General features: G+C 39.7%; 1 protein-coding gene across 3 annotated transcripts in view; it reads left to right on the top strand.

Moving 5' to 3' along the window:
- The window catches only part of eps15 (epidermal growth factor receptor pathway substrate 15), a 152,541-nt gene that overhangs the window by 59,299 nt on the left and 77,382 nt on the right, over positions 1–15,860 (top strand). For all 3 annotated transcript variants that reach the window (XM_069938631.1, XM_069938632.1, XM_069938633.1), the window contains exons 11-13: positions 2,921–3,071; positions 6,358–6,443; positions 15,428–15,500. In XM_069938631.1, coding sequence (XP_069794732.1) covers positions 2,921–3,071; positions 6,358–6,443; positions 15,428–15,500 — 310 coding nt within the window. The remainder of the gene's footprint in view (positions 1–2,920; positions 3,072–6,357; positions 6,444–15,427; positions 15,501–15,860) is intronic.

The following is a 15,860-nucleotide window of genomic DNA, read 5'->3' as shown; positions in this document are numbered from 1 at the left end:
AATTGACCACAAGGGTTTTAGAATAGGCTGAATTCGGAACTCAAAACCCATCTTCAAATGGTGTCTTGCAGCAGTACTGCAAACCTGCAGTCTTCAACACCAACTGCTGCAGTAAAACTAGCTGTAGGCCCTTTCATGCCAGACCTCCACCTGGAGACCGATTATTGGCGTGGAGGGAAAACATAAATTTACCTGTCATGGAGCAGCCCTAAAAGGCTGCATCATGTTCAGCAGCGCCTCGTAGTGCCCTCCAGAGCTGATGGAGATGAGGTCACAGGTGCCCTAGCGCCACCAGCTATAAATACGCGGCAAAGCAATGGCCATCTTCCCTACTCATAATCCCCCATGCAGCTGGAACTGCTGTGTTTCCCAGAACCGTTCCAGCTGCATGGGGGATTATGGGTAGGGAAGACAGCCATTGTGCTGCCACATTTTGAGCCGTTGATGAGCGACCCCAAAGGCCGAAGTAGTCCGGTAATGTGACAGAGTGGGCAGCAGGGCTGTCACAGCCCACACCGGCCACCCTTGGCCTGATGGCTCCCACTGGCCACCCCCAACCTGAAGGTCCCCACTCTGACAGCCCCGGCCTGACAGTTACCGCCGGCTGCCCCTAACCTTTCAGCCCCTGATCTGATGGCTCCTGCTGGCTGCACTTGCCCTGAGGGGGTCATGGAGGAAGAGGGGTGAGTGGTTGGGAGAGAGAAGGGAGTTGGGTTACTGGCTGATGACATAATGGGACATTATCAGTCTGCCCCTAGCCAGCTGCTTGTAGCGACTGTGCATACATGTGAGGTGGCGGAGTGCAGTGCTCTACCAATTATCCTTCCCCAAGAGGGATTGCAGTTGGCACCTTGGAGCCGGCCACGGCACATTCATAGAGGTGTGTCCCAATGTAAGGGCGGAGAATCTCCATCTTTACAGTCGGGATTTTTCACTGCATGAAAGGGCCTTGTGCAGGGGTGTCAAACTCAAATTCATGGAGGGCCAAAATTAAAAACTTGGACTAAGTTGAGGGCCGAACTAAATATTTATTGAAATTTTTCAACAACATCTGCATGTTTTCTCTTCTTTCAACATATGTAATGTTAAACTTTAGGATATAACTTTAGGAGGATAATGTTACAGGTCAGGAGTAGGTAGCTCAAGTTCACCCTTTGCTTGATCTGAGGGAAACCTATTTGGTCCCTGTGGAGATGTAGTCAGCATTCACAGGCTGTGTCCATTTTGGCCTGCATCAGGACTCGGTATTTCCTGCTCACTCCTCAGGCTCTAGGCCTCTATTCACCCTCGACCCACCATCCCTCTACCTGACCAGTCCTTTACCCAACCTCTACTCACCCCTCACTCCACTCGCTCTGCCTCTACCCACCCCATCCTATACACGCCCCTCTACTGCCTCTCCCCTCAACCTGTTCCTCCCTCTACCCGTCTCTCACCCTCTAATCACCCCTCCCCTACTCGCCCTGCCCCTCCCCTTTTACCTCTTCCCTATCCACCCCTCCTTCTACTCATCCTTCCCTCTAACTGCCCCTCGCACCACCATAACTTCCCCTGCCCATTACTCCTCACCCACACCCTCTCCCCACCCCTGCTTACCCACCCACTCAGGCCCAGCGCGCTGCCGATCAGCCTTTGCGGACAGCCACCATCTCTCTCTTCACGTGCAGGGCCGAACCAGCTGTCCCTTCAGCAAGCGCTGAAGGCCGTGGCGACCGGGAGAAGTGCGCTCGCGCTATGGAAGGGCCGTCCGGTGCCAGTCGTGCGGGGCTCGCACTGCCCGGGGGCCGTGCGCAGCCTGCCATGCCCGTCGTGCCGACAGGAAATCACAGGCACTCGCCCATCTGCCGCACCGCTCGACAGGTGGGAGAAGTGACTGGTTGTGCGGGGAGCCTTCCAACTGGCTTGCCGGCTGATGACATCGACAGACTTCTCGTGTTACAATTTCTCCTGTTACAATGGGGAAGGATGTGCAATGAAGGGGGAGGATGGTGGGGGTGACATTACTAAAAAACAGCATCGGCTCTCGCTGCAGGGCGGGCCACCTCTAATACATTTTTGAAATGATCTTGCGGGCCAAATATAATTATATCGCCCGCGGGCCAGAGTTTGACATGTGTGGCCTTGTGGCTCTCTTTCCCCCCCCACCCCCTCCAAAAGAATGGCATGTTTTCTCCCCTCTGTTTGCAGAACCATTTGACCCCTCTCTGAACACCAGACTTCAACCAGAAATTTGGATCGCTGGCACCAGTTTAGCAATAAAAGATTAATCAGTTTCAAAGGCTGGACATTTGTTCAAACATGCTATCTTTTAAAGACAATGGTCTATATCAATTATACCTGTCCAATTAACACCTACTTGTGAAGTCTTCACAGGCATTCTTCATTGTTTCTGTAAAGTCAATGGGAGACATGAAGGTTCCACTTAGGCTTAGCCCTTACATTTTAAATGAGATATCTTTGGTGAAATGTTAATGTCCCTTGTGGAATGTAAACTAATACCTAAGCTCCCCCGCAATCTAACCTTACATCTTAAGTTGTATTTTATTCCATAATTGTATTAATTTATTCCATAACATCGTAAAATCATCAAATCATTTTTTTGTCTTTCTTTGTCAAAACATAACCTAATTTAATAGGATAGAATCATTAATTTTATTTCTGGATATATCTTTACAATTCTGGTAGATTTGCACAGATCCAAGATTATTTGCTGAGCTGAAATTTTTGTAATGCTTAAAGAGATTTTTTTTTGGAAAAGATTGCCAAAGAAATACTTTTTTTTTTGCTGAATTTACTTTAAAATTAGTAAATAGTAGGGCACATGTCAATTTGATCTTTGTGGGAATTTAGGATTAACAGACACAAATTTACCTTCTCAGTGCTACAGTGCATCCTATCTCTTAATTTTCTACTTTTACAGGGCACTCTGTGATACAAATGATTGTGGAAAGCTTTCAAAGGAACAATTTGCCTTGGCTTTACACTTAATAAACCAGAAGCTAATAAAAGGTATTGATCCACCTCAGGTTCTTACAGCAGAAATGATGCCTCCTTCTGACACTGCACAAAAGGTAATTTTTTTGAATGATGGAAATGGTATTGGCACAGTTTTGTTGAAGATCTGCTCCTGTAACCAGTAATGGTCATTCAGTTTCAGGTGAAATGTGGGTAGTAGTCTGCATCAGACTTGTTTGCAACCAAGTCATAAAATCATAATTCAATCCATATCATCAAATTAAGGATACTTCTGTTGTTTCAGGAAAGCATGAGAGTATCAAGCTAATCAATGTATTATTGATTAATATTTGTTTCTTTTATTGAAATTGCCCCATCCTGTCATTTGGTTTTGAACATCATTCCTGTATGGAGGTAAAGAACTAGGCTGAATGACCTATTTCTTGCTCCTATGTCTTAAGGTGTTATGGTACATTCCTTGTCCTTAATGGCTGCTGTTGCAAGGCTAAAGATGTCAGCCTTGAACCCAAAACAGAAAACAGTATTTCTATGAAAGTGGAATATGCAAGCTTCATTCAAATTCCATTAATAAACATATGAAATGGTTAGATATGCATTGTAAATTTGATTAGTTTTAATGAATTTTGTATGTTGTGAAAGCAAGAATTTCAAATCCGATCATAAGCTATTGAGAGTTGTTGTAGATCTTGTCAACTTGGGTGAAACTTTGGCCTGTGGTGTTTATAGTCTCAGTTGTCTGATTTTATTTACAAGTTAGAATTTTTTTTTAATGAATGCTAAATATTCGGCTCTTTCAATATTTTTGTAAATTGTGTAGTCTTGTTGGGTACTGGAGGTGGAAAAGGTGAGTTTATTTTGGTGGCATAGAAACAGTAAAGACAGTGAGCATGCAATCAAGCCATCTGTGGAGAAGACATGACTGGTTAATATTTTGTATTGCAACCCACTTTGGAACCAAATACTGAAAGACTAAAGGGGCATTTACTAGATCCTGAAGAGGAGAAGATTGAAACATGAGGAAAGGGATGTTAATAGCTACAGTATAAACATTTTTAAAAAGGAGATGCTTTCTTTGCGAAAACATAGATATTAATAGATAGAATGAACCTCACTTGAGTAGCAAATACAATAAAATCCCTGGTATCCAGAATTCAAGCAACCAGCAAAAGAATTGAGGAAAATTTAAAAAAAAAAGATTAAATAAAATTGTAACTAAAAGTTTAAAATTGTAAATATTCTCTGAAGTAACACATAAACATTTGGTGAAGATGGGAGAAAACGTTCAGCCAGAGGAGTGCCTTAGCCATACTTTGCTCGGTGATGCCCAGGATTAAGACCTGATTGATGCTGCTCGCCTTTGGGGTGTCTTTCTTTTAAGTGTCTCCTTAGTAAGAATCACCCTGGTTAGAGGCTTTATCTGTAAATTTGGAGGAGGGGAGGGTTAATTATCTATAATGTTATTGTTCATCTTTCGGGCAGCTCCATGGAGTGGGAGGAACCTCCAATTGCAGCGATGGTTAAATGTTTTTAAAGAATGTGACTGAAAATAAAGTAAAATGCTTTAAGGTTAATATAGTGAATTTTTTTCAGTGTAAGAACAGTATATTTTTGACTTTTGTATTTTAAACAGTTTATTCATGCAGGTGTATTAGAGTTAGTCTCAAGCATCTGAAAAATACACTCATCTGGCTTCTACCAATCCCCATAGGTGCTGGATACCAGGAGTTTTACTGTATAACATTATATTAAAAATAACTTTTTTAAGGATGAGAGTGCATGAAGGTCTGTATGAAAGCCTTCAAAGTATGGAGCTAGAGTTTGAATTTATTAAGCTCAGTGTGAAGTATCAATCCCCAAGTGAAATGTTTGACCCTCTTCATGAAGTTTGTGTAAAACTTGGCCAGTACAATGCACAGACCTTTAATTACATCATCACTTCACTTTCCTGTTCACTCCATTTTTGGGGACTTGTATACTGCAGATTAAATGCATATTCCATGCCAGCATTTCAAATTTTATTTTCAGATATCTGTACCTTTCAATTTATCATTGTTGCTTCAGTTAGTACGGTTTTCTACTTTGGTATCTATTTATAGCAGGAGGAGATGTGTGCATTGTCTTAATGTGCTGCTGCTTTTGTTAATCTCACTGTTTAAGATTGTAGTGTGATTTGCTTTCATTTTCTTTCCATATATTCGAAAATCTGTTATTGTATTTTTATACATATCTATTTTTGTGGTGATCTAGAGCTCTCTCCTGAAATTTAATGTATGTCTTATATCATTCAAGAGATGGTTGGTGTGTATTTCTCGACTTGCTGAGGAAGAGTTTCAACAGTTTAATTTCATAAATATGTTGTTATTTGGAAACAGTTTTACCATTTTGATGTACTATTATTTGGGAATTTTGCAGCACAATAATTTTGGCCAGTGACCCTGCATTTTTAAGTCATTTCACATCAATATGATAGAGAAGCAGCATAAACCTATCTTATACTCTGTCTTCAAATGAAAGGTTTCACAACAGATGTCTAATGCTTCTTTTATCTCTTTTGTTATCTTTTTCATCCTGAGTTACAAGCCAATGTTATGAATGTATCTCATTAAAACAATTTCAATTAGAAATGTAATATTATTGACAGCGCAATTAACTCCTCAAATTAGCTTTTCCTTGCACATTCTCTGCTCTGACAAAGCTAATTTTTCTGTACAGATACAACTTGATGCAAAACAAATATTCACTGAAAATGCACTTCTCAGAAATCAATCCAATTCAGTTTTGTAGCATCACTAATTCTCAATGAACCTTTCTTTCTTGCATTCTACTTGCTCTGCTTTGCTACAGGCTCTATGCCTTTCTCAGTGTACCAGCCATCCTAGCTGCTCTGCTTTGATGTCCGTAATATGTGAATAACGCTGGAAGTCTAACGTAGCTCTTCTTCGTTTAAAAATGCAAGGTTAGCATTATTATTATTTGTTAAATCTGTCCCTTGTTCACCTTTCAACTATGACGAGTGCATGCTTATTTTTCAGATTTCCTTTTTATTTGCAGGTTTCTGAATATGCACAGTTTTGAAAAATATAGATTCCATCAAGAACAATATCAAGTTTTGCACTGCTTCATAAAGTTCTCCATTCCATTCATTAGGTCAGGGCTTTAGATTTGATACTTATTTGGATTTGTTAATTTATATTGTGTTTCACCATCATGTTAGAGCAATAAAATATGGATAAGTTGAGGATAAGAATTGTTCTTCAATAAAACTTGTGTGCTCTTTTTAATCAAGATAACCTGAATGAAACTCCACAATAGAGTAATGCAGTGAACTTTTAACTGATTTGAATTCACATTCTTAAATAACCCAAAGCATGCTTTCCACAGAATGGAGCCACTCTGCACACTGTAGCTGACTTTTCAGCCATCAAAGAACTTGATTCTATACACAACGAAATTGCCGATCTTCACAGGTAAACAAAATATTTGAGGCTCTGTGCAATTTTGCTGAAAACAAGACATAGAACTTGGTAAACATATGTCAAACTATGTGAAAGTTTTAACATATTGAAATAATTACAAACATGAATTAGAAGGGGGTTAAGTTAGGTTAGTTAAGTCAATATATTTGGGGCTAATAATGTCATTGTTGCAAATCACCTCTCGTCAGAACTGATGAAGGGTTTTGGATCTGAAACATTAATTCTGTTTCAAGGGTTCATGGAAAATACTGAACAGTGAGCTACTCTGAAGGAGCAGAAGTTTCAGCTACAGGCCAGATACATTTCCTCAAGAGGGAAATACAGGGGAACCAAAGCTAGGATTCCTTGAATGATGCGGGAAATCAAGATTATGATGATGCAAAAAAGGATGTGTCAGTTAAATTTGTGACACTTTAAAACAGATCTTATTTAAAATACTGGAGCTCTGCACATGCTAAGCAGGCTGGCGCCAAAAGCCTTTGCAAAAGCTTTGGAGAGTCCCCAAGGGACTTCAGTAATGGATTGTTGTTTACAAAAAGGCAACAGTTGAAAGAACCCGTCGGAGCCACAGGCTGTCTGGAGTGGAACTTGCAGTTCTAAGAGGTCATGTGGTTTTGCAAGCAGAGAGAGAAAAAACAGGCTTTCACGCTGAGAGAGAGAGAGAATTCAGTTGTGCAGTTTTATAGTCAGCAGTAGCAGCTGGGACAGGATCAGGACAAGCTGGCAAGCTTGTGGAAAAAACCCATTTGGAAAACGGGTTGTGAGTGCTTAGTTTAGCCTGGTCAAAGCCCTTGTGGTTCATACAAGAGGAGAGGACCGGTTGCCTAATGTTTCACTTGAAATAAGAGAAACAAAAATGAAGTCTGTGGTGACCTGAAAGAAGGAGGTTATCATCTAGAAAACCTTGTTGGGGCAAGTTTCTTCGGCAAGGCACTGAGGTGGCTGATTACAAGGAATCAGTTGTGGGTGGTCAGTGAACAACACATATCTCTCTCTGAAAACCGTCAAGAATCTTCCTGAGTGGTAACCATTTACTTTTATAGTACCAAAGGCTGGTGAATTTCATAAATGTTAAATTCTGTGCACAGTATAAGAATTGCTTGCAACCAGTAAACTTGGAGGAATGAGAAGTGAGATTGGACTATGAATCAAATAACTTTTCTAAACATACACACACATTACATACACGTGCACTTAGAATTAAAAGGGGGTTAAGTTAGGTTAATTAAGTCAATAGTGATAAGTCAAAGTGTGAACTCTGTATTCATGTTTAAAGATAATTAAAAGCAACTTTTGTTAAATAACCATTTGTCCAGGTGAATATCTATTGCTGCTGGGTTTATGGGTCCTTGGGCTCATAACAAATTCATCCAGTAAGAACCAGGTTAAATACCTGAGATAGGAAATAAAACTGGTATTAGAGAGAAAATGAAATAAAATAGTGGTTGAAGTAAGAGGGAACATAAATTAATTTTACTAGCAAGCAAATTAGGCAAACAGCAAAGAGCAGGTTGGAATCTTTTGGAGCCAAGGAAGAGTACTTTAAAATTAGTGCTTCCAAAGGAAGAATTTGCTGTTAAAGGAACTGTAGATATTAGAAGTAATAGATGGGTGAAAATTGATTAGGAGAATGTTTGAGAAAGATTGGCTTTGCTCTGAATGGGTTGGTCATATGATCGAGGAGGCTCATATTCCTAGTTGCTGAGAGAAGCAGAGGTGGTGGTAGATGGGAGGCTTGCCATAATCTTCCAATCTTCCCCAGATACTTGAGATGCCTGATATTTGGAAGATGTCAAAAGTGACACCAAAAAAGCGAGTAAGGACATTCTATATGTTTATGGGCTGGTCAGTTTAAATCTGTGATAAAATTTAAAAAATAATGTGATTGGGTAATTTAAAAGATACTTAAAGAAGTTTGACTAAACAAAGGAGAGCAAGTATAGATTTGAAATGGAAGAAACATGTTTGACTAAACTAATCTTTTGATGGATTATGCAAAGGTTGAGAAAGGAAGTGTAGAAGAAGTTGCTTGTATGCATTTACGAAAGTGTTTGACATAAGCCAAAATAAAAGGCTGGTTAGCAAAAGTGAGTCTTGTGGAATTGGTAACATTTGGATAAAATTTAGCTTAAGGACAAAAGTTTTGGTCTTGTTTCTCCAGACCAGAGGCTATCGATGGTGGTGTTCCTTCCTGTGACCAAAGTTTTCTTTTTTTTAAAAAAAATGGTATGAATATTGAAATGCAGAATAAAATTTCAAAGTTTTCCTCTGATAGCGAATGTGAAGCAAACAACATTGGTTGTATCAATTGGCTGCAGCTGGGTATGGATAGGTTAGCAGGAAGGGCAGATGTCAAATAGAATTTTAAAAATTGAAAACACTGAGGTGGTGCAAGTTAACTGAAGGGATGGGATGTGGCAATACAGATTAGTGACACAGTTCTGTAGTTTTGGGGGTGGAATAAATAGTTTTTCTCCTGTTTTTATTCCCAAGACACTCATTTCCTGCACCTTTGCTCTCACAATCTCAACCCAGAACAATGGATAGTTTGCTATCTCCTTCCATCCAACAGCCACCACATGAGAGGACCCTTCATACTTTCCAACAATTTTAATAAAGACATCACCAGAGATATCATCCCCATCTTTCCTGGGTGAAATCCAAAGGGACTGTTCCCTCTGTGATTCTTGAGTTAATTGTTCCTTCACGAAAACCCAATTGATATCACTTTCCCATGTAAACACAGCAGATGCATTACCTGCCTTTTACCTCTTCTTGCTATCTTTAGACTCAAATACACTTTTCAAGTGAAACAGCATTTTATTTGATATATTACCAATTTAGTACAATTCCTTTGGTGCTTATGATTATGGGCTCCTTTACATTTAGACTGCGCAGACCTATTGACGGAGGATTTCATGGACATCTTCAACACCTCACTGCAGCAGTCCATCATTCCCACATGTTCGGAATAGCCACCATCATCCCAGTACCCAAGAGGTGCTGTGGCACTGACTTCCACCATTATGAAATACTTCGAGCATCTGGTGATGGAGCTCATCAAAGCACACCTCCCAGAGATGCTGGATCCATTTTCAATTCACCTTTGAAGAAACTGCTCCACAGACAATATGATAGCCTTGTCACTTAACTCCATCTGCCCCACCTAGAGAACGACACCTCATAAGCCAGGCTGCTGTTCATCGACTTCAGGTCAGGGTTTAATACAATCATTCCCCAGAGGCTGGTGGAGAAGCTGTCCTCACTGGGACTCAACAGCCCTCTCTGTACTTGGATCCTGGACTTCCTAACAGATTGGTAGCAGAATGTTGAGCACCATAATGCTGAGCACTGGCGCTACTGACTCACAACGGCATCGCCAGATCCAACTCCTAGAGTGTCATGAAGTTTGCAAGTGACACGACAGTAATTGGCATCATCAGCCACAGTGATGAGTTGCACTACAGAGAAGAAGTGGAAAATCTTATGAAATGGTGCAAGAGTAACAACCTGAGTCTCCACATGGACAAAACGAAGGAGATGATTGTGGACCTCAAGAGGACCAGGAACGATCACCCTCCACTGTACGTGAACAACTTAACTACTGGTAGGGACCCATTGTAGACCACTCAACATCTCCTCGTCAGGAAGGCACAACAGCGACTGCACTTCCTGAGAAGACTGAAGTGGGCAAGGCAACCGGCCACCATTATTTCAATTTCTACAGGAGCTCTGTTGATAATGTCTTGGCCACCTGCATCACAGTGTGGTATGGTTGCTGCAGAGGTCAATTCACAATCCACAAAGTGGCAGTATCCCTCCCCTTACCACCCCCAAACCCCAACCCCTCATTGATGTGATCTACCAGGATCGTTGTCTGAAGAGGGAGCACAAAATCATTGAGCACCCCTACCACCCTGCACATAGCATCTTTCAGCTGATCCTGTGAGGGAAGAGTATCAGAGCCAGCACCACCAGGCTAAGGTACAGCTTCTTCCCACAGGCAGTGAGAATGCCGAACGACCCAAGGAACTGCTCACATAAATACATTCATCTGTCCAAAGTAACATTTATTTAATTATTTTTGTACAAATAAAATACTTGGCCTGCATATTTATTGTTTGATTGTATGTGTGTTATGTCTGGTTGTGTTTTGCACCGAGGACTGGAGAACTCTGTTTCGTTAGGTTGTATTTGTACAGTCAGATGACAATAAACAACTTGATATTGGGTGACTGCTTTCGAGATGATCTCTATTCAATCCACAACCGTGATCCCGAGCTTCCACTCCACTCCCACTTAAACTCTTTGCCTTTGGCTGCTTCATTGTTCCAAAAAGGCTCATTAGCTCATCTTCAGGCTTGGAATATATCAGCCTTCGAGTCAGGATGTTGTATTCTGCAATATCAGACAATCAGCCATTCTGGTCTTGTACCTCACATTTCCAGTGTTTTATTTCTCTCCTGATTATTTTCAGTTTCCTCTATCTGTCCCTATCTGCTCTTTCCCAGACATATTTCTGCTGTTTACTCCCATTTTCAACCAGAGTCACTACCAGTTGTGAGACAGAATCATCTGGCTTCTGTCCTATCACTGAACTTCCGTTTTGTTCTTTCTACCTGTCTTCCAATCATTGCAACTTAAAATAATTTCTAACTTTGCTCAGTTACAATAAAAAGGCATTGGTTTGAAACCTCATCTGAGTATTTCCTCCATTTTCTATTTTTATTTCTTTAATGGTTTCTTTCCCTCCTAAACCATGTTATACCTCAGAGAAAAAAATTGAAGAAAAAAGTTCTAAAAGAAAGTACAAATGGTAAATTTACAAAGCAAATGATGATATGAAATCATATTATCTATTATTAACTTGTTATTTACATCTTTCTCTAAAGTTCAGAAGAGAAATTGTGTATTTGCTTCATATGTCTGGTGATTCTATTGCAATGCCTCAATATTGAATATCTCAACTTTTGCTTATGTTGCAAAGAAACTTCATCTAGCTTTACATCTGTGTTTTGCAGTCTAAGTTACGTCGCAATCAGGACAGAATCTTATGGTAAACGTGGGGATTGAAATACTTCTCCGCATTTCCTTATTGATCTTAACAGACTCTTCGATCCTTTAATTTTGTCATAGTTTTGCTGGTATGATAGTCGTGAACACTGAGCGGTAGACAATGAACAAATGTGTTCCTGTAGTGTAGTGATCTCATACAGAGTGGAGGGCCAGCTAGAAGACATCTGCCGGTTGACCTGTTGTGACAACGTTAATTTGATCCATAATTAACCTGCCCATAACTCATACCCTTGAAACCAAGCAACATCCTGGTTAACCTCTTCTGTACCTTTTCCAAATCCTCCATGTTTTTTCCAAAGCCTAGGCATTCTTTCTGTAATGGGGTGACCAGAATTGTACACAAAACTTGGTTCAGCCGAACCAAAAACTTACATTGTTGTATCCATAACTTTCTTATTTTTATACTCAATACCTCGTACAATGAAATCAAACTTAGCATATACCTTCTTTACTAACCTCTCTATATGCATGGCCATTTTCACTGAGCTCAGGTGCTAGACCATCAGATCCCCCGGCAAATCAATTTAAAGAGTCCTGCTATTAACCATGTATATTCCCATTTCATTTGACCACCCCAAGTGCAACATCTTGCATTTGTCCAGATCAAACTCCATCAGCCTTGTCCACAACAGCAAATTTACTAACCCAGCCACCTAATTTTTTAACCAAGTAATTTATGTAAATCTCAAACAATAGGGGTTCCAACATCAATCCTTTTAGAACATCACTGGCCGCAGGTCTCCAGCCCAAATAACGACCTTCCTCCACTACCTTCTGTCTTCTGTGGGCCATCCAATTTTGTATCCAAACCATCCACTCACCATGGATCCCATGAACCTGCACCTTGTGAATTAGCTTTCCATGAAGGTCTTTGTCAAATGCCTGACTGATGTCCATGAAGGCAACATTTACTGTCCTACCCTCATCAACCATCTTTGTCATCTCAAAATAATCAGATTGGTAAGGTATGACCTACCCTTCATAAAGCCATGTTGACTGCCCCTAATTTGGCCAAATATCCATAAATCTTACCCTAAATGTCCTTTCCTATGGTTTCCCAACCACTGATCTGAGGATTATTGGACGATGATTTCCTGGATTATCCTTTTTTCCCGTCTTGAACAAAGGTGAAACTTTGACTACTCTCCAGTCCTCTGGGATCTCCTTGCCAGTGAGGATTCAAAGGACCCAGCAATCTTTTCACTTGCCTCTTTCAATAACTGGAAATATATTCCATCAAACCAGGAGACGTCCATCTTAATGCTCCTCAAAAGACCTAATGCCACCCCTTTCTTGATCTCAAAATGCCCCAATACAAAAAGCATTATCCACATAGGTCCATGTCCTTGATAAATATAGTGCAAAGTTCTCAATTTGTACCTTGCTCACTTCCCCAGTCTCCAAGTATAAATTCCCTCCCCTATCCATTGTTATCTTGTTGTTTTTAAATATAAGCCTCAAATGCCTTGGGGTTTTCTTAATCCTGCTTGCAAAGAACATTTTAAGGTCCCTTTTCTCCTTTCCAATGCCCTACTTGAGCTCTTTCCTGCAATTTACATTTCTTCAGGGCCCTACCTTATTATAGTTTCCAGAACCATACAGATGTCTCCTTTTTCCTTCTCCCTAAGTTCACCATCTCTCTTGTCATCCAAGATTCTCTTATCTTGCCATCCTTATTCTTCCTTCACACTAGATATACGAGTCCTTTAACAATTCCCACGTGTAAGTTATGGACTTAATAATGGCTGCTCCCATCTCCTTTTTAACCGTGTCATAATTTGTTCTCCCCCAATTTAATACTTTTGTACAAGGCCCAAACTTATCCTTGTTAATAGCTATCTTGAAAGTTAAGGAAGAGTGATTACTATTCCCAAAATGTGCCCCATCTTTAATTTTGATCACCTGCTGGAGTCATTTGTCTATGTAAGGTCTAATCTGGTCTCCTTCATGGTTGAGCTAACTACATTCTGTTTCAATAAATTCTTCCAAATGCTCTTCACAAATTCTGTCCCATCTAAGTCTCTGATACTATGGACATCCTAATCAATATTGGGGAAATTGAAGTCTCACATGACAACAACCCTGTTGCTTTTTGCAATTTTCCATAATTTGTCTGCACATTGTTCTCCTTTAAGATTTGAAAAAGAAATCAGCAATTTAATTTAAAGAACTAAATTATCTTTAGTTTATAGGTTATATTTAATGATCTTTAATTTCCAGTAGATTGTCTGAAGCATTTTAGCAGTCCATAAATCAGATGCATTGAGGTATTGACTGTTAATAATGCAAGAGCACCCTAAAAATTTGGGAATGAGAAATAATACATTAATTTTATAGTGGAAGCCAGAAACCACAATTTAATATTTTTGTTTTCATTTCACTTCCTGTCTTTCTAAACTGCCTTTAGTCTGTTGATATTGACTAGGTTTTTTCAGATCTGTTTATCACACTCCCACTGTTGCCTTTGCCACTGCACGTTACTTCATTACATGCCTCATTAGTTTGACAACCACCTTCTATTTAAATCATGGGTTCCCTTAGCAAACTGCTGCTGCAGTGTAATTAAACAGTTATACAAAGCAGGTAACTACCAACTTAATTTACCTTTTTTTAAAAAAAAATCTAGTTTTGGGCAATTCATGAAAATCATTTGGCACCCCCTCATCCACCGCAACTTTCCCCAAGACCCAGTATATCAGCTGGATTTATTGAATGACTGTTTGCAGTGTATAGTATGTCTCTTGGGCTAGGTTGTTTTCCACGTGACTGCTATTTCCTGGTTTCTGAAGTGATTTTGTAGAAGCTGAAAGCCTTGTCTGCACACAGTATGCACTGAGAAAGAGCAGACTTACATTTATTGGAGAACATCAGCCTTTGCTCATGATGTCATGCAGGTGTGCAGTTATTGGATTCACTCATGACATTCAGTTGATGTACATTTGATTTTAAATCCACACTTGTGAAGCTAAACTGAGTGCCAAGTTAGAATGTACTGCAAAGATGATGCAAGTGGTAAGAGATTGTTTAAAATCTGCACGGCACCGCTCTCCACCCGACGACTGGTGAGTCTGAAAATTATATGGGGTTGGCATGGTGGAAAAGAGGGTGATGTGTGTTCAGAGGTTGAAAATATATTGATGGATTAAAATAAAATTGTCATCCATGTCTCTACACTGTCAGAATCTTAATTTAGAGGAGTTAATATTAGATGAAATCATGCATGCATTTTCCTGACAATGTGATATGATGTAAATTATTTTACATATGAAGGAATTTATAATGCTAATAATTCATGTATGTGGTAAAATTTAATAGCAAACTAACATTACTTTCTCAGGAAGGGCTGCTTTTATGCAATTAAAACCCCCCCCTCAATTAAAAAGAAAAATATTAAATAATGCTTCTCAGATTTTGAAGATTGTATCTGTTCTTTTAAAAATGTAATTTATTGTTAATAAGCATATGACAATTATTCTCCAATCTGAAGTACTGATCAAAGTGTGTGTGTATATTGGCAGTTTAAATTTTAGTTTTGTAATAAAATGTAGTTTAATGGTGGGATGATCCTTTTAGCTCCTCCTCTTCCCATAAGCTCCAGTTTCGATTAGCCAACAGCTCCGTAGCAACACTGACATTTGTGGTGAGAAATCACCTCATTGATTTTCGGCTCTGTATTTCATTGAACAGATTCTGACATCAGGCATTTTCGTCTCTCACTGAAATTAGGCATTTCATTTATGGTTGGAAAGGTTACTGATACCCTTCCCCATTCCCTCTCAAGCACTAGCTCACTGAACGAAGATGCATTTGAAAGGCGAGTCAGGATTTGGGAGCTGGTTGGCTGTGCCTGTTGTGGCTGATGTCCTTAAATATACCTGCCTTGTCTGCTGGTCTTCCAGGGAGAAAAGCAGTGTGGAAGTGGAAATCAGAGAAAAAGAGGAAGCAATCAAGCAGCGAACGAGTGAGGTCCAGGCAAGTATTAATTGCTTCAGTTTTTAAGTTATGTGACCGGCACCTGCAAAGTCATGTTGCCCTTGCTGTATTTTCAGATTATATTTCCGAATAATTTTATTGGCAGTGAAAGATTTTAGTTTAGGTATCAGTTAGTTACGTCATGCAGAAATTTTGCTGAAGCCACACAGTAGCTATTTTTCAAAATGAAATATGCTTTTTCAATTTTCTAATGTGCATAAAGACACATGGATATATTAAGTAGTTGGAAACATTTTGCAATTGTTCAAACAAAATGATATAACATTGAAGAAAATGTGTACAAAAGCTCTTCACTTAATGATTTTTGCCTAAGGCATCAACATGCATATTTAATTTAAT

The sequence above is a fragment of the Narcine bancroftii genome, chromosome 5 (genome assembly GCF_036971445.1).
Source record: "Narcine bancroftii isolate sNarBan1 chromosome 5, sNarBan1.hap1, whole genome shotgun sequence".
NCBI lineage: Eukaryota > Metazoa > Chordata > Chondrichthyes > Torpediniformes > Narcinidae > Narcine > Narcine bancroftii.
Note: the sequence above shows the minus strand (reverse complement) of the source record. Positions and strands in the feature narration are given on the sequence as shown.